At 35.8% G+C, this 25,771-nt stretch overlaps 1 protein-coding gene across 1 annotated transcript in view; it reads right to left on the reverse strand.

The window, feature by feature from the left end:
• LOC115433741 (uncharacterized) overlaps window positions 1-24,576 on the reverse strand; it is a 30,158-nt gene extending 5,582 nt beyond the window's left edge. The window contains exons 1-7 of the mRNA XM_030155205.1: window positions 24,294-24,576; window positions 22,603-22,667; window positions 21,795-22,501; window positions 15,143-15,232; window positions 13,136-14,243; window positions 6,627-6,802; window positions 4,367-4,547 (exon numbers count right to left, since the gene is read on the reverse strand). Of these exons, the coding sequence (XP_030011065.1) occupies window positions 4,367-4,547; window positions 6,627-6,802; window positions 13,136-14,243; window positions 15,143-15,202 (1,525 nt within the window). The 5' untranslated portion in view covers window positions 15,203-15,232; window positions 21,795-22,501; window positions 22,603-22,667; window positions 24,294-24,576. The remainder of the gene's footprint in view (window positions 1-4,366; window positions 4,548-6,626; window positions 6,803-13,135; window positions 14,244-15,142; window positions 15,233-21,794; window positions 22,502-22,602; window positions 22,668-24,293) is intronic.
• Window positions 24,577-25,771: the final 1,195 nt, after the last annotated feature.

The raw sequence follows: 25,771 nt of genomic DNA on the forward strand, positions 1-25,771 counted from the left end.
TTGTTCTCTGACAGGACATTACTGTGTTTTGACCCACAGATTTTTTTTTTTTTTCCATTTAGTGGATATTCATTTAGTGCAGTCAAACTCATTCCATACTTGCACCTGTATACCTGCATTTTATGTGTAAAGCACGATTCATGAATACCAATGTGAATAACAACAATTTTACAGGACAATATGAAACAGCAGCACAGGCGGATGCACATGGAAGTTAAAGTAGGTGTAGAATTACATGAATGTTTTCTATTATTCTGCTCTTTAACCCTTTCATGCAGGAATTATGAGAACCTTAGTCAAGATTTTTTTTTTTTTTTTGAGTGTTTTTATTCCTCCTTAGGCATTAAAAAAACAATGTGATTGAGTTATTTTTTTCTGTGGAATTAGAAAAATGTTCATGCTTTTAATTTTTGAAGTAAAGAAACATGTGTTTAAAACCCAATATCAGAAAGTAATATGAAAACAATGAAATAAAAACATTTTTAATGCTGCTAATCGGATGTCTTCTCACATTTTAACATATTCGAATACTAGTAATTACTCACTTCATGGAGATAATATGCAAAAAAAAAAAAAAACAACTTTTGTCAAACAAATTACAATTGATTTACACTCAAACATGTTACAGCAGATCGGCTTTATCAAGAACAGCAAAGTTACTGTAATTGTATGAATGTCAGTGTATGGGATGGTGCATAAGCATCATTGTGTTGGCTGATATGGAACTAAAACAACAAAGCCCATTAATATACAAGAGAACAGCTGGAGAATAACTGTCCACTGTAGTGACCTATGCATGAAAGGGTTAAACACAATTTTTTAAAAAAATAAGTTTACAATGGAAGCAAATCTGTCTCATCAGATTTTGAATTATAAAAGCCATTAAATTTGTACCACTGAATTTTTTGCACTGGAATTAAGTATCAATACCCCATTTTCATTTTTATTTTTCAATGTTCATAAATTCAGAATAAAAAAAAAATCACATTTAAAACATTCAAGTAATATAAATTCAAGCTGCTCAAATGACAGTAATAAAGGTAAATCTGAATACAGCTGCATTAAGACTGACATCATTTTTGCACTGTTATTTATGATTTCTGGGTTATTTCTAGGGAACAGTGTCTGTGAATACTGTAGGTGTTTCAATTTCACCTTGTTTAGCGTCTGAAAAGCAATTGTCTTTGGGCTCATAAAGTTTAATTTGATGTGTGAAATGGATTTAATTAGGTAGAAAACAATGTAGCTGTGATTACATGGGAGCTGCGTGTGTGTAGGTCACGCAGACAGACATGATTCTGCAACTGATCTGTAATGCAGATAATGGCCAGCAGAGAGCAAAGTTGGATAAATGCCACTACCCTATGAGGTGAATCCATAAAAATAATAATCCCATTTATTCCCTGACTAGTAGAGGTTATTGAGGTTAAACTTAAATGTGAATGTGGGATTAATTACTTAATATCGTAATTCTTTTGTTTTTTTGGTGAAAAGCTGTAATTAGAAACATTCACCCACTGAAGAAATGCTTGGCTCAATAGTTCATGGGTATTGAATATTTTATTTCCTGCAGCTCTGTTTTACTGAATGGCAAAGACTGATGGATGAGGGTTTGCTTCGGACTAATCTCTGGAAGTCTGTGATAACCCTTTTCTACCCACATGGAATCTGGTTTTTGCAAACTTAATTTTGAACCAGTCAGCGCATTTTAATCAAATATAAATCAGTTCACACACAGAACTTTAGCTCCCAGTTGGATTAAAAAAATGGTATTTTCCCTTGGACAGAAATGTGAACTGTTGTGGGTGTGTTGTACTTTTAAAAGAGAAAATGGAGATGACAATAACAATAACAATGTATACACCTGAAAACCTGTGGGAAAAAATATACAATTACTGCTGAGAATTGTCTACGAAGAAAAAAGCAAGAGGGTTGCACAAAGAAGAGCTACATTGATTTCATTTGAAGAGGTGAAGAGGACAAGAAAAAATACCAGAGAAGATTCCAATAGATTATTACCCAGGCTGAAAAAGTAGTATCTGGGTGGGGTAATATGTTACCATATTATCATCAGTTACCTTGTGCATTTCTGTTTGTTAAAGATCAGTTTATTAGGATAATCCCACTGAGATATATCATTTCAATTGCAAAGGGGTGCCGATATATACCACACAAACAACAATGGAGTGACAAAATAAAGAACAAATAAACAAAAAACAAAAAGAAAAACAAGATATGAATCTACAGCACTGTGCAAAAGTCTGCAACATTAGGGTTGTTGGTTTTGTAAAATTATAATGACCATAGATATGCATTTCTCTATGAAGATACAATGTGGATATATGAGAATATGTACAGTATAAAAAAACTAAAGTTTCATGGGAAAAACAGCTTTTATAAACCAAAGTCGTCAGATTTAGTGAGACCTCCCTTTACTTAACATGTCTAACCCTTTTCTTCAGTATACTTCTTCTGTAAATTGGCTTAGAGTCTGGTTTTGACCAACTCTATATGTAAAGCGTCATGAGATAACTTTTGTTATGATTTGGCGCTATATAAATAAAATTTGGTTTGATTTGATCTTCAGATAATATGAGATTTATTGCTTTCATTTTCTGATGTTTTATACTAGGTTTCATTCAACATACATCATATATATCACATACATCCTAATTGTTGCTCAGCCCCCCAAAAGGGGAGGCAAGGAGTATTGTTTTTGGTTTGGTTTGTTTGTTAACACTCTAGCAGCAAAACTATTGGTTGAATTCATACCAAATTTAGATTATAGATTGCCAGTGACCCAGAATAGATGTGATTACATTTTGGGAAAAATAGGTCAACGTTCAAATTTTTTTAATGAATTTTTAAATTATTTTTTCTTCTCCCATTTTCTTATAATGGGCGAAATTTCAAATGTCTATAAATACATCAATTTTTTTTCAATTTACTTCAAACTTGGCACATATATTGGGGCAAATGATAAGCTGACATCAGCACATGCATAGACATGATGACATTAGCTCGATCAATAACAAAATAAGCCACAATATCTGCGAGGGGTGGGGTTTGTTCTGCCTGTTTTTTTTTTGCCACTTATGGGTAAGGAACCAAATATGGTAACTTCATTGACTGTGATTTTCTACATAACAATAAAACATTTAGAAAAATTTCACAAACATAATAAAGTCTTGTTATGTCCTCTAATAACACACTAAGGTTATAATTTGAATTTCAGAGTATTTCTAAGAGTGCTGTATAACGGATTAACTTTTTGCTGTCATCACTTCCACCTCCACAACCACTAACGCTGTAATGCCTCTGTTATACGTTCTGCAGCCGTTAAGTATGACGATGGCCACAAAACAAAACCTCCTATCTGCAAATTTTTAGATTTAGAGTTTTCACATTAACCCTTTCATGCATGAATTATTAGAACCTTAATCAAGATTTTTTTTTTTCCTGAGTGTTTTTATTCCTCTTTAGGCATGAAAAAAAAAAACAATGTGATTGAATTTTTTTTTTTTTTTTTTTTTTTTTTTAAATCAACCTGTTTTTCATGGAGTTACAAAAATGTCCACTCAGCTACACCATGAATTTTATTCTTGAAGCAAAGAAACATATATTTAAAACCCAATATCATAAAGTGATATGAAAACAGTGAAATGAAACCATATTTAATGCAGCTAATCTGATGTTTTCTCACATTTTAACATGTTCTAATACTAGTTACTACTCACTTCAAGGAGATAATATGCAAAAAATAAATATTAACAATTGATTTCCACTCAAGAACCAATCAAGAACAGCAAAGTTAAAGTAATGGTATGAATTGCAGTTTATGAGATGATGCATAAGTGTCCACTGTGTTGGTTGATATGGAACTAAAACAACAAAACCCATGAATATACAAGATTAAAGCTGTAGAGTAACTGTCCACTGTAGTGACCACTATGCATGAAAGGGTTAAATGGTGAGAACAAGGATGACTCCACATTTTCAGTCTATCTGCAAGAAAATCCCGCCCTTTCTTATGACGTGAAGGTCACCTGACAACAACAAAGACCATACTATAATAAAACTAAACCATCAATCAATCAGTCAATCAATCAATCAAATTTTATTTATATAGCGCCAAATCATAAAAAAAGTTATCCCATGACACTTTACATACAGAGTTGGTCAAAACCAGACTCTAAACCAATTTACAGACACCCAACAGAATCCTCCAGGATCCACGTTTTTTTGTTTCCTGAAAAAAAGGGATTTTTTCAGATAGGAGGTTTTGTATTTTGGCCATCGATGAGTAACTATGGGTGATCTGTCATCGGACCTGAATTCTCCTGCATTTCCCTTCAGCTGCTCTTACCGCTAAGTGGATCAGGTGTGGTGCAGTTTCTCTTTTGTTTGCACTGATCTTCCCTGAGGCCTTGCACCAGGTCTGGGTTGGAACCCTGCAGAGCTCTCCTTCTCCTGGCCCTCTGCTCCAGCCTCTTCACCCGACTCTGGGATCGACTGATAAAGTCTGGTCTGAAAAGCTCCAAAGCCTCCTGGGTGGAAAAGAAATACAGTGTATATATAGTAATGTTCTGTTGGTAGAAAGAATACAACTCCGGAGGCCATAATCCTGTGGAAAAGGTAGAAGGAAAAAAAAGCCTTGATTGGGTTAGAATCTATTCAGAACATATCCTTAATCTATTCCTCAACCTTGGAGAATCCTCCTCACAGCTTGGTAATAGCTGGAAGGTGTACAGTGCGCTACATGATAATATTGTGCTTAGCTTGAGCGGGGATGAAGGTAAGAGAGCTTTAGTCACTGGGGGAATCCTTCAGACAGATACACAAACCTCACAAATCCCAGGGGATCTTTACTTCTTACAACGTTGAGATAAAAAAAAAAAAAAAGTAAAATCGACTGAAACAAAATTTAATTAAAAGAAAGAAAAAAGTCAGGTAATTATTAAGGATTTTTCTAATCCCTGCTCCACTTGGCAGAGGCTGTGTCAAATATTAACCAAAGCCAAACCTTTCCATGTAAAAGAAAAAAAAAAAAAAAAAATGTCTTCAAGGGATAGCGCTGCTCTTCTGATAATATTTATTCTAACGGGGAAAATATTAACAGTCTGTGCGTGGGAAAATATGACTGAATGAAGTGTCCCTGTAGCTTTCAAAATCCCCATACATGTACGATACAAGTTCTAAGGTAAGGTATTAAATATATGGACAAAACTACAGGGATGCATCATTAACATTCCGGTCAGTCTGAAATATTGTCATGATAAACATGTGTGTCAGTAATTATCATAATGTTAGCACAATAAATATGCCTATGTCAGTAAATATGGCAGTAAAAGCCAAATCAACCTTTCTTTTAAGACTTAAAAGATGTAAAATTTGGCAAAAAATAAACCTCAAGCATTATGTCAGCATAGATAAAATCTTATTTAACTGTTCCTTTTTCAAGCAAGAAAAATATATAAAATATTTGCTTTACCTTGACATGCTTTGCACGGGTAAATAATATTAAAAAGAAGACAAAATTAACTTAATGGAGGTAGATCAATAACAATGTAAAGAAAATTAACCACAAAAAACCTTTATTGCAACAGTATTTATAGCAATATAAAACCATGCTGACACTTGACATTGCTGTTTTGCAGCCCAGACTCCTATTACCAATGAAACAGCTGTCCTGATACTACTGTCAACATTTTTTTTTTTTTTCTAAAATTTTTCTCAGCAACATTGGTTCTAAACATGTTTAACCCATAAAGACCCAGTGCGACTTTTGTGGCAGTTCCAAAATGTTTTTTTTTTTTTCCTTGATATTTAACTTTTCTTAACAGATTTATCACCATTTATTATAACATTATTCTCTGTATTTTGTGTTTTTTCAGTGAACTACAGGTATTTTACCATATTTAATTTACTGATCATGTAGATGTTTATTAAAACTCAGATGAAAGTTGAGGGTTATTACAGCAAAAACAGAGAAAACTGCAGAAAAAGTGACTTTTCCAGCAAAATCTATCATTAACTGAACATAAACCAAGTGTGTCCGTCCACTGTCATTGATTCAGCTGCATGGGTTTTACTGGTGAATCAATGTTATAGAAGATGACGGTGTTTTGGAGCCTCTGAACGTCCAAATGGGTCATACCTGATGACCATGAAAAGATGACAAACTGTGTTTTACAACAATTATTTACACGTATTGATAGGATTAATGGATCAACAGGTATTAAACAGTTTAGATCAATAGATGGTTTTGGTTGTCAGTGGCTGTTTGGGTCTTCATGGGTTAAAAAAAGACTCTTGCAGTTGAAATAATATGAGGCAGTGAAGACGTCACACACAGCAGTGAAGCCATGCTTGAATAATAGCATTTCATTCATGCATCACCATCACTGGCTCATGCAGATGTGTGAATATCATATTATAATAATAAGCATATATGTGTTACATGGGCAATGGCCTCTGCCTATTTGCTTATCAGCAAAGCAACACAGATATTTGCTGTCGGCTATCCCTCTGCCATAGCATGCAGTATTTTCCATAAAAAGAATTATCCATAAAATATTAGAAGCAACAAACAGCAATCATGAAAAAAGATGAAACATGACTCCTACTTTGAGGCTAAGAGCCTTGGCTGTTTCTTCCAGAGAATCTGCTTTCAGTCGGGAATGATAATAGCAGGACTTATCCGTATTCACAGACGGACTCTTTTTATTAAGTTCTGCGCCGGGTTCTGCTTGTTCTTCTTTCTCATTACTTTTCACTTGCTTGTCCCATGTTCTGGAGTCCACTTGGAAGACAAAGAATAAGAGAAACAAAAGTGTTATTGACTCACATATAAAAGGCACAAAATAAAAGAGGATGAGTGAGATGTGTTTGTGTTTCAGAGGCTTTTAGTTTATTATTTTGTGTTGCGTAAAAGACTCAGAGCTAATGTGAACAACTGTATTCTTCTCCATTCAGACTGAGTTATAATGCAATTTCCACAATGTTATTTTGCTCAGTCTTAGCTTTTATGATCTGGAGCAGCAGGAAAATGAACAGACCTCAAACTGACCCTAACACACACCCATACGCTCATACACTATCCCCACAACTCATGGAGAAAAAAACCCAGAGGGAACATGAGTGCGGCCAATGAATAATGTAAAAGATGACAGTGCATCCATCGTGTACCCATAGCCCCATTCCTCCACCTTTTGTGGGATATACATCTCAGCTGAATCCCTAGCTATAACTATGTGGCATGCAGGGTGAACATCATCACATGCTCTGGGAGGCACACACACAAATGTAATATAACTGGTCAAACTGTTTCCACAAGATACAGTATGTCTGGCCCTTTAGGCATCGAAGTAAATGAAATGCCCCGTGAAAAAAAAAAAGTTATAAAAACTGTGAGAAACTGTTGGTAGGAACAGAAAAAGAATGCGGTAATGAGTGGAGAGGTAGCTATTCAATAATAACAAGATGTTGTGGTGGAGTTGTTTTTCATTAGAGAGTCTGTGTAACAGGGAGGGCAGGCAGGTAAGACTTTGCTCCAGGCAGGGACATCACAAGTTAAAGCATTTCTTTTTGCTATGACACCAGTTGGCAGAACTAGGTCCACACACTGTTAGGCCAGCTTTAATATCACATCAGTGCCATTTTGTTCAGGTTAACAGTGCTGCCACGCTACATTTGTACCTCTGCATAAAGTACATTCACTGTTATAAGCCTCATTAATTGTGACACAATAGTCCAGTATTAGAGCGGAGTGTGAAATTAGTAAAAATATCTGTGTTGAGTTTCTGACACCGCAGTTAAATGTGTTAGGATCCAATCAGCCAAAACAGAACGGTTACACCAGTCAGAAAATATAAAAAAAAATAGGATTCTTTATGAAAAAATACACCCTGAAATAGTGGAGGCACTCAAACCCCATCTTTTTAAGGTTTCATGTGTGATATTTAATGACGTCTAATGGTGAAGTTACATATTAAACCAAATGAAACCCCCCTGTAGCGCCACATTATGTAATAAGGGTGCAATATATTTTATTTATGTTATATATTTATTTGTCTGAAAGTTTGAAGTAAAAAAAAAAGAAGTAAAAAACAATAAGAGCAAGACGCTAATTACATATGCACCCATCAATGGTCATTAATCACAGAAAAAAGTAATGAAATACAATAAATTTAATATAAATGTATGTATGAATCAACTCATAATAATGTAATAATGTTTCACCTCATTATGTAATAACACTGCATTTTACAATAACATGCTGCGTTTTGTAATAAAATTCTTGAAAGCATTTTGTAATAAACTTTGCCGCATTTTGCAGTGGCATTACATATTGCAGGAGTAATTTCAAAATGCGGGTGTAGCTCTTTTTTTTTTTTTCTTTAAAGGAAATGTAATAATTTGGTGCATTATGTACTACACCATCAAAATTGATGCCTTGATTGGAAAAAGAACAACAGTAATCACTCCAGCTTAATTAGAATTAATTTGAAAGAACTAGTAGGATGTTTCATTGGTCAAACCTAAATCAAATGTAACTGTGTTCATTATAACGGAGAATGTGCTTGTAAGATAGAGACAAAAACTGCACTAATTAAATATTACTGAGAAGAAACTTACTGGTGCACTGAAATTTGGAAGACACAATACGTATAAGTTATTACAAAATGAGGTAATGTTTATGACAAAATGCATTCAAGAATTTAATAACAAAATGCAGCATGTTATTATAATAAAATGTGGTGTTATTACATAATGAGGTGAAAAATTATACATTATTAGATATTGCATCGTTATAACATAATCCAGCATTACCCCCCCACCCCCACCCCTTCACCTCAATTTACAGCAGTTTGTTTGATCTTTTCTGGGTTTTACAGTTAAGGGAATATTAACTAAAGTTGACGCTCAGACACAATAATTTACAATAATTGCACCTGAACATTGAATGCCACGCACTACAAAATGGAAAAAAAAAAGGATGAAGAAAAATGTAGTTCTGAGTTACTGTAGTAATTCAATGGCACGACAGGGAAGACTGATCAGCTCAAGGTAATGAACCGTTTTGTCTGATTATACACTACTAAAAACATACTTATTATATTTGTTATCAGTCCAACTAAATGTTACACACTGGACATTTAGGTGTCAAATAGAAGGATAATCTGAAAATGGGTGTGCCAAAATAAAGAAACCCATTGAATATCTATGTATCACAAATAAATAACTATAAAAAGAATACAGATAAGACTAATAGAAGTGGGCCAGAGTAGCTAAAATGCCTAACAGACTCCTCCTAAGGTGTGTCTGAACAGCCCTTTTTGCTTGGGAAGGTTCCTAACTGAGTGAAATGACCTGAAGTACCTCAATGCCACTCATGATAAGAGCTTTCTGAATTCTCTAAATGCAAGAACAGAAGTTTCAGTGCTTCCTTTAGTATCGCCTTTATCACAGGATACAGTCAACCAGATGATCAGTGTGGGAAAAAGGGCATGTGTTTTCCATATTATGTCACATTTGTCTAATATTTGTCTAATTTGTCTAATGTTGCAGAACTGATATTTTCTTACACCTCTAGTAATAACCTTTGAATTTACTCTGAGTTTTCATGAACATCTACATGATCAGTGAATTAAATATAGAAAAATGCATAATTTACACTGAAAAATGCAAAATGCAGAGGATAATATTATCATAAATGGTGATCAATATGTTTTAACCCATAAAGACCCGAACAGCCACCGGTGACCAAAAGCATCTATTGATCTAAATTGTTCAATACTGGCTAATCCACTAATCCTATCAGTACATGTAAATAACAGAGGTACAGTGCAGTTTCTCAGGTTTAAATCATAATCAGATATGACCCATTTGGACGTTCAGAGGCATCGTAGTGAACATGGAAACACTGTCATCTTCTACAACATTGATTCACCGGTAAAACCCATGGAGTTGGATCAATAACAGTGGATGGACACAGTTGTTTTATGTTCACTTGTTTTTCCTTTTTTTTCTGTTTTTGATGTAATAACTAGGGGTGTGTATTGGCAACAATCTGGCGATACGATTCAAATCACAACACTACGATCACGATACAATATATCAAGATATATCATGATACTGTTAAATTTTTTTTATTGGTTTTGTTTCTTTTTTTTAAAAGATTATTTCCTGGAAAAAATTTAATTACACCAGAAATATGCACAAATACTAAACACATTTTTATTTGATCAGAACATGATCTAATGCTATATCACAAAATTTTCCTGTGTTAAAACTTAAATCATATTTTACAGACATTACAGTTTAAGATTCTGTTCAAATGTTCATGTTCTATTAGTTCATAACTAACATTATAACACTATTTTTGTGCAATCCCAACAAAGGAACTAACATTATCTAACAAAAGAGCGTTAAATAATAATAAAGAAAATATAAAGAAAAAAGAAAAACAAAAATGAACCTCCACAATATCTGCATTTCAATAAATACCTAAAAATATCGATACAGTACTTTTTAATATCGATACAGTATTGTGAAATGAAATATCACGATATATTGCAGAACCGATATTTTCTTACACCCCTAGTAATAACCTTTGAATTTACTCTGAGTTTTCATGAACATCTACATGATCAGTAAATTAAATATAGAAAAATGCATAATTTACACTGAAAAATGCAAAATGCAGAGGATAATATTATCATAAATGGTGATAAATCACTTAAAAGTGGTTAAACGTAAAGAAAGATTCACTTCGGAACTGCCACAAAAGCAGCACTGGGTCTTTTTGGGTTAAACTTTGAACAACAGGTGAATATGGACACTTCTTTACTGTTGGTGTAAAATGTGAAGGTAACAGAAGAACCTCTGCTTAGTTATATCTGCATTTTGTTATTGTATCACAGCCTATAGGAATATCATTCATTCATATTTGGCTCCTTCAGTAACAGATGCCTTAATAAACAGTATATTTTTGCGTTTAAATACTATTATAAATCAAGGCAGGTAATGTTTTTAAATCAACAAGTAAATTTCAGAATGACCACATGCAGGCTATTACATTTTTTAAACATTTTTTTTAGACATAAAAAATGACTTTATGCTTATTTTGCATATATTTATTATTCTGATACAATCGCGCTGATTCTGGATTTATATTGACAAATACAAATGGACATAAAGATGAATATGACTGACTGGGAGCAGTGACCAGCAATAAAAAGTATCAACTTATCGAAAAAGTTTAATAACTTCTGAACCACTAATTCTATCACTTCATTAAAATTTTTCAAGCAAAATGCAGTTTGAGCTTCGCAGCAGCATGAGATATGACCCATTTGGATATTTAGAGGCTAATGAGGTAATTTGATGAATGTCAGTTATTATTGATGATTGTTTTTATGTTCAGTTAATGATACTTGGCTGAAAAAGTCCCTTATTTGTCAGTTTTCTCAGTTTTGATATCATAACATCAAATTTACTCTTTTTTTTATGAACTTCTACAGGATCAATAAATATAGAATAATACCTGGTTTTCACTGACAAATGCAAAATGCAGAGGATAATATAATTATATACGGGTATAGATCACTTAGGGAAGGTTCAATGCAGAGAAAAATCCATTCGGAAGCCGCGAGAAAAAATACCTCTAGATCTTTAAGGGTTAAACAACTGACCCGTGGTACATCTGTGTGGAGTAAGAACAGTCTGACTGTTATAGCCCTGCTGGGTCTTCTCCTAAATTCTTAAGAATTCTTCTTTTCATCTTTCCTCAACCTCATGACATTTTCCGTGAAGGTCAATGAAGGATGGTTAGAAAAAATAGATAGGATGTCATTTTTTAGGAATTTTCAGACAAACCCTTAGTCTGCAGCACAATAGTCATCAATCAAATAAGGTGGGAAGATTATATTCATAATTAACCTAACCTAATCTAAACTAACCTAACCCAACCCAACCTAACCCAGCCTAACCAACCTAACCTAACCTAACCTAGCCTAACTTAACCTAACCTAACCTAGCCTAACCTAACCTAGCCTAGCCTAACCTAACCTAACCTAACCTAGCCTAACCTAACCCAACCTAACCCAGCCTAACCAACCTAACCTAACCTAACCTAGCCTAACTTAACCTAACCTGACCTAGCCTAACCTAACCTAACCTAACCTAACATAACCCAACCTAACCCAGCCTAACCAACCTAACCTAACCTAACCTAACCTAACCTAACCTAGCCTAACTTAACCTAACCTAACCTAGCCTAACCTAACCTAGCCTAACTTAACCTAACCTAACCTAACCTAACCTAACTTAACCTAACCTAACCTGTCATCCATCTTTTCACTTGCTGCCAGCAGTTATTTTTAATATGCCTAATGCGTTTTGAAACAAAGTTCTCTTTCCTTAACGTTGCTTTAAAAATAATCTGCAATCTATTGTGGTTTTTAATTCCTTTTATACTCAATTGTTAGGGGGATTGGGGTGTTAGAAGTCTGAAAAACAGAAAACATCCCATGAAATTCTAAATAGGATTGCGTTCGTTACCAGTCTGAGGGTGCGCCACCAACATGTAAATGGGATGCTCCTCAGTGGCACATACTATTATTTAAAACAGTGTTCGTAAAACCTTGATATAATGTAGCAGAGTTATGCTGCTTAAAACAATGCAAATATAATGCATGTTTAGATGTTGTGAGACTCCTTTGAAAATATACAGTAGCATTAGAAGTGGTGAGAGCCAGAGAGGGGCAAAAGTGTTAGCTGTTTTTTTTTTTTTTTTTTTTCAACCTCCAATTGAAGAGCCTATGTACGTATACAGATGGGATTTATTTTAAACTATGTGAATATACAGTCAGCGATGTGGGGTTAGTGGGTGGTTCCATTAAGAATGTATGAGATAAATCAAAAGGTGACAAGCAGAGAACAAATGTACCTCCACCCCCCCTCGCTCTAAGACCACCTTGGCATTACATTCAGCTTGCTGTAACGACTTAGAAATGCGATCTTACCTACAATAGCTTTAAAAAAAAAATATGAGCCACTGAAGGGAATATACAGATCAATTGGCATGGTACTTTAGATTTTCACTTTTGAAGCAAGGTGATGAAATTCATACCTGGGCCAATATTGAGTGTGTGCTGCCTCTGCTTGAAATTGCTGTGGGTAGGGTATGCAGCCTCATCTGCATTCCCCTTCTGCCTGCATGCCTTTATGTTTGAGGTGCTTGGCCCTCTGAATGACAATAATCCTAAAGCAGCACAGTGGCGCTGCGTGTCTGAATCGTGAGTCTCGCTGTTAACGCCATAAGTGGGTGCTATTTGCTCGACCTTGCGGCCCCACTGCTTTGATTGAAGACCTCTGTAGTGACCAAAACCACTGTCTCGGCCACTGCATTTGTTACCGGCCAACATGGCTGCCCTGGGTCTCTTGCAACCATCATTTGTTTTGGTTGGTTTGTTATCTGTAGAGGATTTCTGCCGGGATGAGACACCTAAGCGAAGAGACAAGGCCGACCTGTACAAACTGGGTCGACCCACACGTCTTTTCTCTAAGTCTGCAAGTGAAATACAGAGGGACTTGTCCAAAAAGACGACAGAAGTAACAGACCGCAGAGGTACGTCAAGATGGATGCGGGAACATTGGGAGGTCTCTGAAGGCAGTCGCATTAATGAACCATCCATCACATGCAGATTTGTGTCCCCTACTGTGTGGCTCTGTCTGCGTTGCACAAGTTGTACTTTCCTCCTTCCTGGATCTATCGTTGCCAATCTATCAGATGGTGAGTAGGACTGTCTAAACTCATTTGGCTTGGAGATGGTTGGAGTCTGTGCGCGCTTGTCCGACTTGGAGTTTGTCATTCTCATAGCGCATGTGGAATTGGAGAAGTCTCGTGTTCCGAAAGGTTCTGGAGTTGAAACCTTTGTAGGCGGTTTTAAAGAGGACAGATCCACAGGACGCAGCGAGGTGGAACCTGTCGATGTGACTTTCTGGGTTGTGATGGTGATGGAAGAAAGTGTGTTTGGACTCCTTCCCACCACATCTGGGACACTCGCAGCTCTGAAAAGGTTTGAAACCCCACTACAAGGAAAACTCCCTGCAGCCTGCGAGATGGCAGACGGTGTTACTGCTCTGAAAGAGACGCTCCGTTTCTCTTCATGCCCCCGCCACACAGCCCATGACAAGACATTCTTGTGCAGTGAAGCAGCCACATCCTTACTGGAGGCCTATGAAAAGAGAGAAAATGGAGAAAGCTTCATATCCAAGTTTGTGTGAACAGTAATTCTGTGACAAATTGAACAAAACTGTAACTTAAATCAAAAACAAATGGGGGTGCAAACAGTGGTATGAATAGAGGGACTTAATATGTGCCTGTTTCCTTTACTTGTTTCTCCATCTGTAGCTGTTGCCATGACAATATGTAACGTGATGGGCAGCACATAGGGACAGATTACCTGTGACATTTAAAACGAGCGGCTCAGATTAGTCTAATGAAAAAAAATTCCACCCTTCTTTGTTGTTTTTTTTTTTTTATTTTTCAGCTCCATTGCTGCTTTAATATCTAATATACCTTCCGAGTGTTTTTTTTTTTTTTTTTTTTCACAATCCCTGTTCCTGTTTTGAAGGGCAAATTGGATGTGATGATAAAAGTCTACTCCTAGAGCAGTCATGGCTCATATTCCCAAGACTGAAATACAGAAAGAGTTTGGCATGAAAACAATTTAGTTTAATAAGCAATCTTGCCTGTTTCTTTTTTTTTTTTTTGTGAAGGAAAGGATAAACCGTGTAATTTTACTCTGAATATCTACAATTAAGCATCATATGATTATGGCAGAAACTGTATTTTGTCTTATAATCTCATTTTTAGTGGACAGTTATGATAATAAAGGGATTTCAACCTAAGCGAAATAAAATGCAATGTCTTAACAAGGATCCTGAGTGTAAAATATATATACTGTAAAAATATAAATAGAATAAGATGTCAAATAATTTCATTTCTTTTCCACTTAATACCTTTGCATCTTCACAGATTGCTGCATAAACACTCAGTATCTATAAAAACTAGGCTTAATGCAATTCCATATCATATGACCTTGAGTAAATAAGAATGCCTAGAAATGTTTACCTCATTGATGTTAGGTGTTGACTGGCTCGAGAATCTCCGACTGTGGAAAACTACTGACATCGACCAGTTCTCTTCTATTTTTTCATCTGTCTGTTCAGCAATAAAAAAAAAGGAGAAAAAAAAAATTACTGTACATTACACACCAATTCAGACTCTGACATTAACTCGGCTGTGCGCTCACCATACGTAGCATGAAACACCACTTCAAAAGCAGATTCCTTGATCCAAGACACAATTATTAGACTTACCTACTCATCACAAAAGTAGAGTTATCTTGTCACTGGAAATAGGTTTTCTGCTAACACTTCAAGATTGCATTATTCACTTCCCTTCATCATTCCATCATTTATTCCATGCTCAGAGCCATGTTCATCCTTCATCTCTCAGCAGCCTAAAATTATTTCTCCTACTGCCTCTTGTTGCATAGTGTCTGTGTCCTGATCACGAGTCTCCAACCACGGTTATCTACGTTTCTTATCGGGTAAATTTTTAAGAATTCTCTAACAATAGCTGCAATGTTTGCTGTTCAGGAGGCACAGCGAAGGACTTATTCCAGTCATTTTGTTTCCAAGTCACAATATAATTCCTATTTTCAGTCATGAAATCCCAAGTGCAATATTTTCAATTGGACTAACACAGCACATTGTAGTCATTTACAGCCAATAAAGGTGGGGTTATAGCAAACTGAGGCCTAATTTTGTTTTGAATAAACCTGTCAACCATGCAGAGCATTCACGCAAAGTTATACAATGTAATAGTGAGACCTTGCAAATTAAAGTCATGTTGTTGGCCTGTTAAGATGTTTGCATGAATGGTGCGGTGCATATAGTACAAGAAAAGTAATTATGTTTACCCCGCATGCTCCACTTTGAGGTGAGTCACATGGGAGGGGAATGCAGGCTGGAACAACAACACTGAAATAGAAATTTTTACATTCCCTCTTTCACCTCATTTTTGCTTTGATTTATTTTTGCCTAGCCAGCAAGTGTAATTGGAGGAACAACAACATTCATATTATATAGAAATCTTAAAAAGAGGTGTAGATAGGAGTTACTTTGTACAATAGAGAAAAAAAAAAAAAAAATCAGTGGGCACCCTGAAGGATATATGGCTTAAAACGGGGAATAAACAAAAATAATCAGCGTGCAGGAGGTAAAAAGTGTCCTTGTGATAGTATAAAAAGCAAGGGCACTATTTTTTTTTAACCTTTTCATCACTATTTTTCGTCTTTATGCATTATATATGGCATAGCGAAAGCTTATGTGTGTCTAATACACAGGAAACAGAGTATAGACATGTAAATAAATGTGAACAGTTTTTCTTGTTAAATACCAGGAAGAAAAAAGGTGAAACATTTAAGGAGTTGTTTTCTTTCTATTTTCCGTAAAAGAAATAAAACTAAGAATTTGATCCCACTGCAGTTTATACAAAAAAACAAAAAAAACAAAAAAAAAAACCAGCTTCCCCTTCTACGCTGTAGACCTCTACTGAAGTCCACAAACTATTAAAACCATCTTAGGTCACCGTACTGTCGGATGGGGACGCATATTTCTTCATTATCTGAAAATAATCATAAGCTTCAACACACTCAACTCCAGTAATATCTCTCAATTACTGTTCATTATCATGAAGCCACTCCACCAGTTATTTCCATAAACACTGTTCTGCTGCTTTTAATATTCTATAACTAACTGCAAATGTGCATTAATGCCTGACGGTCTTTTAACATACCTATAAGTAAATACTGTTACATTCAAATTTGCAAGAGCACTACAGCAGTGTCTACTGCAGTGTTTTTCAACCTTGGAGTCGGGACCCCACGTGGGGTCGCCTGGAATTGAAATGGGGTCGCTTGAAATTTCTAGTAATTGATAAAAATAAAATAAAAACCTACTAATAAAAAATATATGGTGAGTTGAGAGAGACAATCACAATCCATAAAAGACATGACAAACTCTGAACCTGAAACTGAAGCACTGTGGTACTGTTTATCTTTCAAATGTCGGTTTCAGATGCTGCAGCTCTTTCATAACTCATAGTTTGAGTTATTGTTTGTTCAGTATTAATTGTCAGCCTTATAAATACAAGCTGGGCTGACTGTACATATCCTGACCAAGGAAAAAAAAAATTCTCACTTTGTGCAGTAATCTACACCTGGCTTTTCTGCCTCCGTCCATAATAATATTCAGTATATAGACTAAATGTCATCTAAAATGAACGTTTATTTGCAACATAGTATAGCAAGGTATTACATGATGAAAAACAAATTAATCTTAGCAAAAAAAAAAAAAAAAAGCCTCCGTTTTGAATGTCTGGGGTCACCAGAAATGTGTGATGCTAAAATGGGGTCATGAGCTAAAAAAGGTTGAGAAGCCGCTGTAGCTTTTTGAGGAAATTAATTTTCATTGTTAAAGTATTTGTGAACTGACTTCACGGCCTAGGCCTGAACTTGGAGAGAAAAATATGAAAAAAAAAAAAAAAGTTAACAATTGCAACAGCCTGTGATCGAGGCAGGCAGAAAGATGAGTTTGATGAGTATATTAAGTAGGGGAATCAATTGTGTGAACGCCTCCTGCTGATGTGAAATATCAAATGAATGCTGTAGGGACAGGGCGGTAGTCTGTCATTGTGCAAAAACACTTGTTTTCTTTTTCATTTAAATGTATTCATTGAGTGTTGCAACTAAAATTCTACATATATAATCAATAAAATGCAAGCAAGTAGACTCATGCATCAAAAAACAGTTGGTCTGTGAGAGAAAACTAAAACAGAGACTTTGGGTGTGTGTGAGAGCGGTAGATAAAGTGACAGAACGGAGAAGCGAAACAGGGTCTGGAGCTCGCTGATGTGACCATATGCTTAGTCTTGCACGCATAGAAACCAGTAATTGAGTAAACCTTTGTGTTCCTGACAGTGCCAGGAACGGAGAGTGAGGCCATGGGACCTACAGCTGGTTAGGAAGCAGTCAGGCTGTGCGGAGCTGTGGGAAAGATAAACCCATCAGCACAGCCAGTTTTCAAATGAAGCACAACGAGCCCTTGAACAAAACACTCCAATTCAGATATGTAACATGTGCGTATTAGCTGGGGACATTTCTGTCACATACAAGTCATATTAATACGACAGGCTTTTAGGCTACTTGATGCAAAACTTGTTTTTCTGAACACACTCTCCTGAGCCTATAAAATGTAGCTGTGTTAGCAGTGTGGCTCGCTCTCAGCCAGTGTCACTGTCACAATAATAATAATGGTTTTGATGGTCTTAAATACTTAATTTGGTGCCATTATTGATTAGAATTTTCAAAATGTGGATTGACTAAATACATTGGTAATTAAAAGTATTCTCAGTGGCCTTTTGCTGTAGTGCAGTGTTTTTCAACCTTGGGGTGGGGTTGCCTGGAATTTAAATGGGGTCGCCTGAAATTTCTAGTCATTGAAAAAAATAAAAACTTACTAATAAAAAATATATGGTGAGTTGAGAGATACAATCACAATACATAAAAGACATGACAAACAGTGAAGCTGAAACTGAAGCACTGTGGTACTGTTTATCTGTCAAATGTTCATTGTGGTCGGTTTCAGATGCTACAGCTCTTTCATTACACTGGTCAACAACAACTTTATTGTTTAAGTTTTTTGAGCTGATTTAGGATCATTTTGGTGTGCTGAATCCAAAAATCACATTAATTTTGCTCAATCAGGTCAACTTTCTGAACTATGCTACATATTGGCTTTTTAACATTTTTGCTTACATTTATGGGCTTTTTCACATCATATGATACAAAATTCTTTCACATTTCTTGCAATAAATGAGTTCTGAAGATTTAACTTTTGCCAATTTATGATTAATGTTTTTTTTAATATTACAGGTGAATGAAATGGCTTTGACTAGAAGATCTTGCAAAAATAAGCCTGACGTATTCTGCTACATCTGCGGTGAATACACCATTGTACCTAACAGGAATCCTGTTAGAAAATGATTTTTTTTCTCTTAAAACCTATTTTGGGTGAGAACTATATAAAAAATCAACTGATAAAGTCACAAAAATGTAATCAATTTTGTGAGAAGATCAAATTTTTCAAAATCAAGTTAGCAAAAAAACCTGACCTGATTGAGAAAAACAGATGTAATTTTTGGATTTAGCGGTGCAAAATGGTCCTAATTCAGTTGAAAAAACCTAGACAACTTGCAAAAAATATTTTTTTGTAACCCAGTGTAATTCATAGTTTGAGTTCTTGTTTGTTCAGTATGAATTGTCAGCCTTGTAAATCCAAGCTGGACTGACTGTACATATCCTGACCAAGGAAAATCAAATTCTCACTTTGTGCAGTAATCTACACCAGGTTTTTCTGCCTCCGTCCATAATAACATTCATTATATACACTAAATGTTGTCTAAAATTAATGATTACTTGCAACATAGTATAGCAAACTATTACGTGACCAAAAATAAATTAATTTGAGCAAAAAAAAAAAAGTCTCCGTTTTGAACGTCCGGGGTTGCCAGAAATTTGTGATGTTAAAATGGGGTCACGAGCCAAAAAAGGTTGGGAACCACTGCTGTAGTGTGTCTTGAGTTGTATCCAAGGGGCAGGGACCTTGGCTTCCAAATTAGCCAGTGTGGAAGTATCTAAAAATTATAAGACTTTTAGATACTTCCATGACTGTTGGCTCCAGAAAGACTTGGCTCCCATAGTTACACTGGTCTATGTACCCATCTTTGCCAGGATAGGCTCCGCCCCCAGAAAACCAATGAATGAATTAAGGATCCCTAATATGGAATCTGAAGTTTTCATCTGTCAATACGATCGCAGATTAAATAGATTTCAATGGCCAAGGTGATGAGCTTTGATTGACAGGTCTGTATGACAGCTCACTTACTGAGACTGACTTTTAAGACTGACTTTTGGAGTTTCTATTTATTCAACATAGCAATACAAATAAAATGCTATTTGTTTCCCCACAAAGCTCCACTGTAGTAATGGTTAATTGGTTCTACTTACAAGTCTGTAAAATAATTTTGATACATATTGCATGTTGAAGTCTTCAACATGCATCAAATCAGTTAGCTGGTGCTTAGCATTAGCTCACCTCTGACCTTTAAGGCTTCAAACCAGCTCCAAAAAGACTATTCATAAACTAGTGAAAGGTGTCACGAAAGGTCTTGTTTAACTGGCTGAAAAAAAACCTACTTTGTTTTTCTTTTCTTTCTGTTTTCATTTAGACATATAATACCTCCACAAACCCAAAACTACTGCACACATAAAATACCTTAATGGTACATTTTATTTTCAAAGGCCCTTTTCTTTTTTTTGAAGGGCAAGTGGCATGAGATGCTAAAATATTATTTTAATTATTAATATAATTTAAAGTTATATGATCCATCCAAATAACACTGCATGTCAAACATAAAAAAAAAACAAAAAACATTCAATCAGACAGTTAAATAGTCTTTGATAGTACTGAATGTTTGTATTGTTCTGATAATAATTACTTATGCGATCTGTTATGAAAGGCTGGTCAGCTTTCAGGTTGTTTTACTGATCAGAAGACAAAGAACAATGGCCTGCACCTAATGTTGAAAAAGCCAAAATAAAAAATAATCAGGCATTGTTATGTATATATGAATATGCTCTTATTTATTTATTTATTTATTTTTTTAAATTTTTTAAATTTTATTATTTATTTATTTTCTAAATCAACTTTTTTGCTCTTTTTAAGATGGTTGGGATGGTACGTGGTGTGTGACCTTCACCTCCTAAGACCCAGCTATGGGTTTTCTGTCCACATTTGTGGACAAGAGTTTCACAACTTTATACCAAAAAAAAAAAAAAAAAAAAAAAGAAAACTGTCCACCACAAAGGACATTCCATAAAATTTTAAAAACTGCATCTGAAAAAACTGTTGCATCATGATGTTTCCAATATAGGCACTTATTTAATAAAAAACAAAAAAATCTTGTACTTTGCTGACATTTCCTGGGTCACAGGAGGTTAAATAAAACTTGGGAAACACTGTTTTAAGTAATAATTACCTTCACAGTAACAGATTGTGCAGCATGTTAGCTCTATTACTGAGTACCCACAACGCATTGCAGCTTTAAGTACATTCACATCAGTCGCCTGTTAATACATCCAACTATTTCTACTTAATGCACTGACTTCTACTTTGGTAACTATTTACTTTACTCTTCTGGTTTATAGGTACACGTATTCGTTTTTGAGTGAATCATGCCGTCTGTGGATGCCTGTATGTGTTTGTTAGAAGCTGCATCGCCCACTCCTTTCTGTTGCCTATCAGACCAGTCCATCACAATGATCACTGTGCCGTAACATGTCTGACTGTGGGTCACTGGAATGTGGTCACACAGACCCTAATCTGCTTGTATTAACAGTGGGAAAGCATACCAATGGTTTTAAGATTTCTCTGGAGATATCCGACTCTTACTCCCATAGTGACAGGATGTACACATTGATGAAGTTCTAAGATTACCAACTAAATAATGAACTATAAACAGACCTGTCCCCTTGCTCGATGTTAGAGGATTACGTTGTTTGTGCACATAATTTCTAAATCAACTGGTGTAATCACATTGCAGCAATTACTGCCACAGATTGAAATCAACTTGTCAAGCCTTAGCACACAAGCCTTACCTGAAAAAAACACAAACAAACAAGGTCTCAAAGTCAAGAAAACAACTGCTGCTCCTCTGTTTTGGAGAAAATCCACTTCTTCCTATCAGAGGCCACAGGACAAACTACAGCTTGTGTTTAGCAAGAAGTGCAACAGATCGATGTAGTCACCAGCTGGCCAAGACTCTGCTCTGTGGTTTCTTCTATAGCGCTGTAGGAAACAACAACTCCTCTCAGCTGACAGGGGATCAAGGAGCAAAGCACAACTCATCAGCTGGGTCAATATGTTTATACAAATGACCCCGTGGAGGGTTTAGTCGCCCTGGGAGCTAAGACCTCGATATGCTCTATACAACTGACAGAAGCCAGGCTGGTAGATCTTTAACACTGATGGCTCTGGTGGACACGCTCTAGTTGATCTTGATATTTTCCAGTTAATTCATTCTCCTCACACGCCTCTGGTTTAGTGATGCAGGTTAAAACATCCACCAGGGATCTGCGGGGCTTGCAGCAACACCACAGGCCTGTCCATATGAGTAGAGTCCTTCAGGCAGGTAGCTCAGTAAGGCTCTGTTTGCCTTCTTCTCTCCTCTACTGATCCCCAGGGCCCAGGCTCAGGTAGCAGAACAGGTGACGGGCTCTCAGGTTTCAGGGCTTGCATAATAGGTCCCCACTGCACAACTTATTAATGGAGTCACAGGTTCTCAACAGCTCCTGCCGTTGCCTCACTGTCGAAGAAAAGAAAAGAAAAATATAGATAAGACATAAGACTGTTTGCACCCACTTTTAGTCTCTGATTTTAGCTCACTGTGCTTATTCAAAGTAATACTTTACAAAGATCTTTTCCCGGAGCTTCTTTGTAAAGGCACATACATCTTCTCGGAATAGGTAGACCTGAATGTGGACAAAAGAACAGAGAGTAAAAGCAAAACTATAAATAAATTTCTCGATACAGACTGGTGCAAAAGTGCTGAATATTCGAGTTATTGTTTCTCCCCCCCTTTATGATACCAAGCCAAAGTAGGGTAGCATTAAATATCACAGTAAAATGCAGTAAGTTTACACATTTACTATGATAAATTATGCAGTTACTCAACTAAAACAGTAAAAACATTCAGGAATATTTCATTTTTGTCAGGACACATGACCTGCTGGTTATGCTGAAGTGGATGCAGAACAAAGAAAAGGTGAAGATCAATGACTTGTATCTGAAGCCATTAATCTGAGGCATATGCTGGTACAGTTAAATGGCTGTAAATAGGTGCACGAAAGTCATTTTAAAGTCACGTAGTGCATCCATTTTCTGATGTTAGAGCGTGAGCATTTTTTTTTATGATGCCTTTTATATTTATATCCTAACATATGTTTCTTTTTAGAGTTCCACCTCCACACTTGGAATCTCCTATTAGCATTTTAGAAAAGAACCCAAACACATTTAAGGAGTCAAAACATTCAGTAGAAACACACTTATAATCACATAAAACCAGACTGTGAATTGTAATACTGGGTGCTTCTATGAAACTGGTCCCTAAAAACAGGACATGGGGGCTAAAAATTTAAACCAGATGTAGACGAATGTTATGAAGCAAGTTTGAAAGCACTTAGGGTCTGTTTTAAAAATAAATACTTACTGAGATAAAAGAAAAACTATTTTTCAGATAAAACACATTTTTATATGATTTTTCATTATATTTCATACAAAAATCCGCATGTAACATGGTCGAAAGGACACGAAAATTATGCGCTATTATTTTTTTTTAATATCTCTTTATTCTCTCACAGGTACATTTTAGGAATTGGACTAATTATTCAAGGTAGAGTGTTTCACAAAAATGACCGCTGTTGCAAAATCATTTGCGATTTATATGTATTTGACTGGGCAGGTTTTGCGTGTAATGCAAGTGGACACAATGGGTTGCACACGAAACCTGGAATAAGACTGAGATTCATGAAAAACCTGCATGTCTGGATTAGAAAAACCACTAGCATCATCAAATTTAACACACTGTCTTTATTTATTGTCTATATAAGACCGTTTCAAGCCATGTTTTCCAGATCAAATGCACTGACACCTAGGTAACTTTTCCTGTCCCAATTTTGGTCCTATTTTTGGCCCCAATATTTGATTAAAAATTCATTCATTTTGGGATGGCTCAGAGCAAGAGTGTAATTTTTTGGCATTTATCTGAGGTCACCATCAGGTACATCCTGGGGGGAAATATGTCTAAATTTCTCTTTTATTATTGGGTCTAAAAAGCTGACAAAGTGCCAGATACCAAATTTAACACAGTTTTGTAGAAGCACCCTACGTTAAATGTGAAGTAACTGTATGTCAACCTACACTAACCTAATACAACTCTAAATAATATATCAGTTTCCCTACCTTCCTATTATATACAAATGAATGTTAACTTTGTCTGTTAAAAGTGATATTGGAACATTAGTGAGCATAAATTCAGTCTTCATTAATTCACTTGAATTATTTAGATTTTGCAGAATAGTTCAAATTTGTTGACTTACTTGCTGTGATGATTTCTTCACACTTTTGGTAATCCACAACACACTTGAAGTTGAGTATCCATCGGCTTCTTCATTTAATGACAAGTATGACCATATTCAGTGTGTCCAGCTTCAGTGCGCTGAGCTGACTCGAGTCTTTTGAAGTCACTCTCACACTCAGCTCAGCCTTTTAAGTCTTCATTTTTCCTCTGAATTTCTGCCACAGAGTAATGCATCCCACAAGGTTTTTTTTAGAATAACACACACAGAGAAAGAAACATTTTTCTTTGAAAGATCTTGAAAAAGTACCACAGAAAAACATTGGTGTTTTCTGTGCGTGTGTGTGTGTGTGTGTGTGTGTGTGGTGGGGGTCCCTGTTTCAGATAATCCTCTTAAAATTCTTTAGTTGTACAGTATGTCTACTCTTAGTCTTCGAGCAATGTCACTTTTCATTTGACGGCCTCTGAGTCAAGTTTCCAGGGGATTTGTGCAATCAATACTGTACTTTAGAGTCGTGCTGTGTTCATTAGACAAAGTCTTCTCTCATACACAACAGGAACCTTCTGCCTGCATCAGAAACACCACAGGTGCACTGCAAAGCTCTCCTCAGTGCTGTAACATTATTTGATACTTTGATCATGTCCATTATGTGTAACTTGGACTCCTCAACCAGTACTTTAAACCTGCTCCTCACCAGATTCAGGAACTGCAGATCTGGATTAAGCATATATTCCCTGCATGATTTGTTGTTTTCAGAGTAGGTGTAAGTACTGTATGCTCTTTGGGTGGTTATTACACTGCACCCCCGAAGGTGAGGCAAGGGGTATTGTTTTTGGTTCAGTTTGTTTGTTTGTTAACACTTTAGCAGCAAATCTATTGGATGAATTCATACCAAATCAGGTTTATAGATTGCCAGTGACCCAGAATAGATGTGATTACACTTTGGGAAAAGTAGGCCAAAGTTAAATTTTTTTATGAATTTTTATTTATTTATTTTTTTCCCCCATTTACTTGTAATTGGCAAAATTTCAAATGTCTGTAGCAGCAAAAGAATTTGGTGAATTCATACCAAATTGAGTTTATATATTGCCAGTGACCCAGAATAGATGTCTTTACATTTTGGGAAGAGAAGGACAAAATTTAAATTTTTAATGAATTTTTAAAATCTTTTTTCTTCTCCCATTTACTTATAATGGGCACAATTTCAAATGTCTATAAAAATCAATCAATCAGTCAATCAATCAATCAATTTACTTGGCACATATATAGAGGCAATTGATATGCTGACATCAGCACAGGCATAGACATGATGACATTAGTTGGATCAATGCAAAGATAAGCTACAATATGTGCGAGGGGCGGGGTTTGTTGTGCCTGACACCAGTTGTTACCTCAGTTGATGAAATTTTCAGGACATGTTGATACTGGCACAAGAAACAAATGATTAAATTTTGGTGGTGATTGGGGGGGGGGGGGGGGGGGGGGGGGCTGATCTGCGG

The sequence above is a fragment of the Sphaeramia orbicularis genome, chromosome 15, assembly GCF_902148855.1.
Source record: "Sphaeramia orbicularis chromosome 15, fSphaOr1.1, whole genome shotgun sequence".
In the NCBI taxonomy this organism is placed as follows: domain Eukaryota; kingdom Metazoa; phylum Chordata; class Actinopteri; order Kurtiformes; family Apogonidae; genus Sphaeramia; species Sphaeramia orbicularis.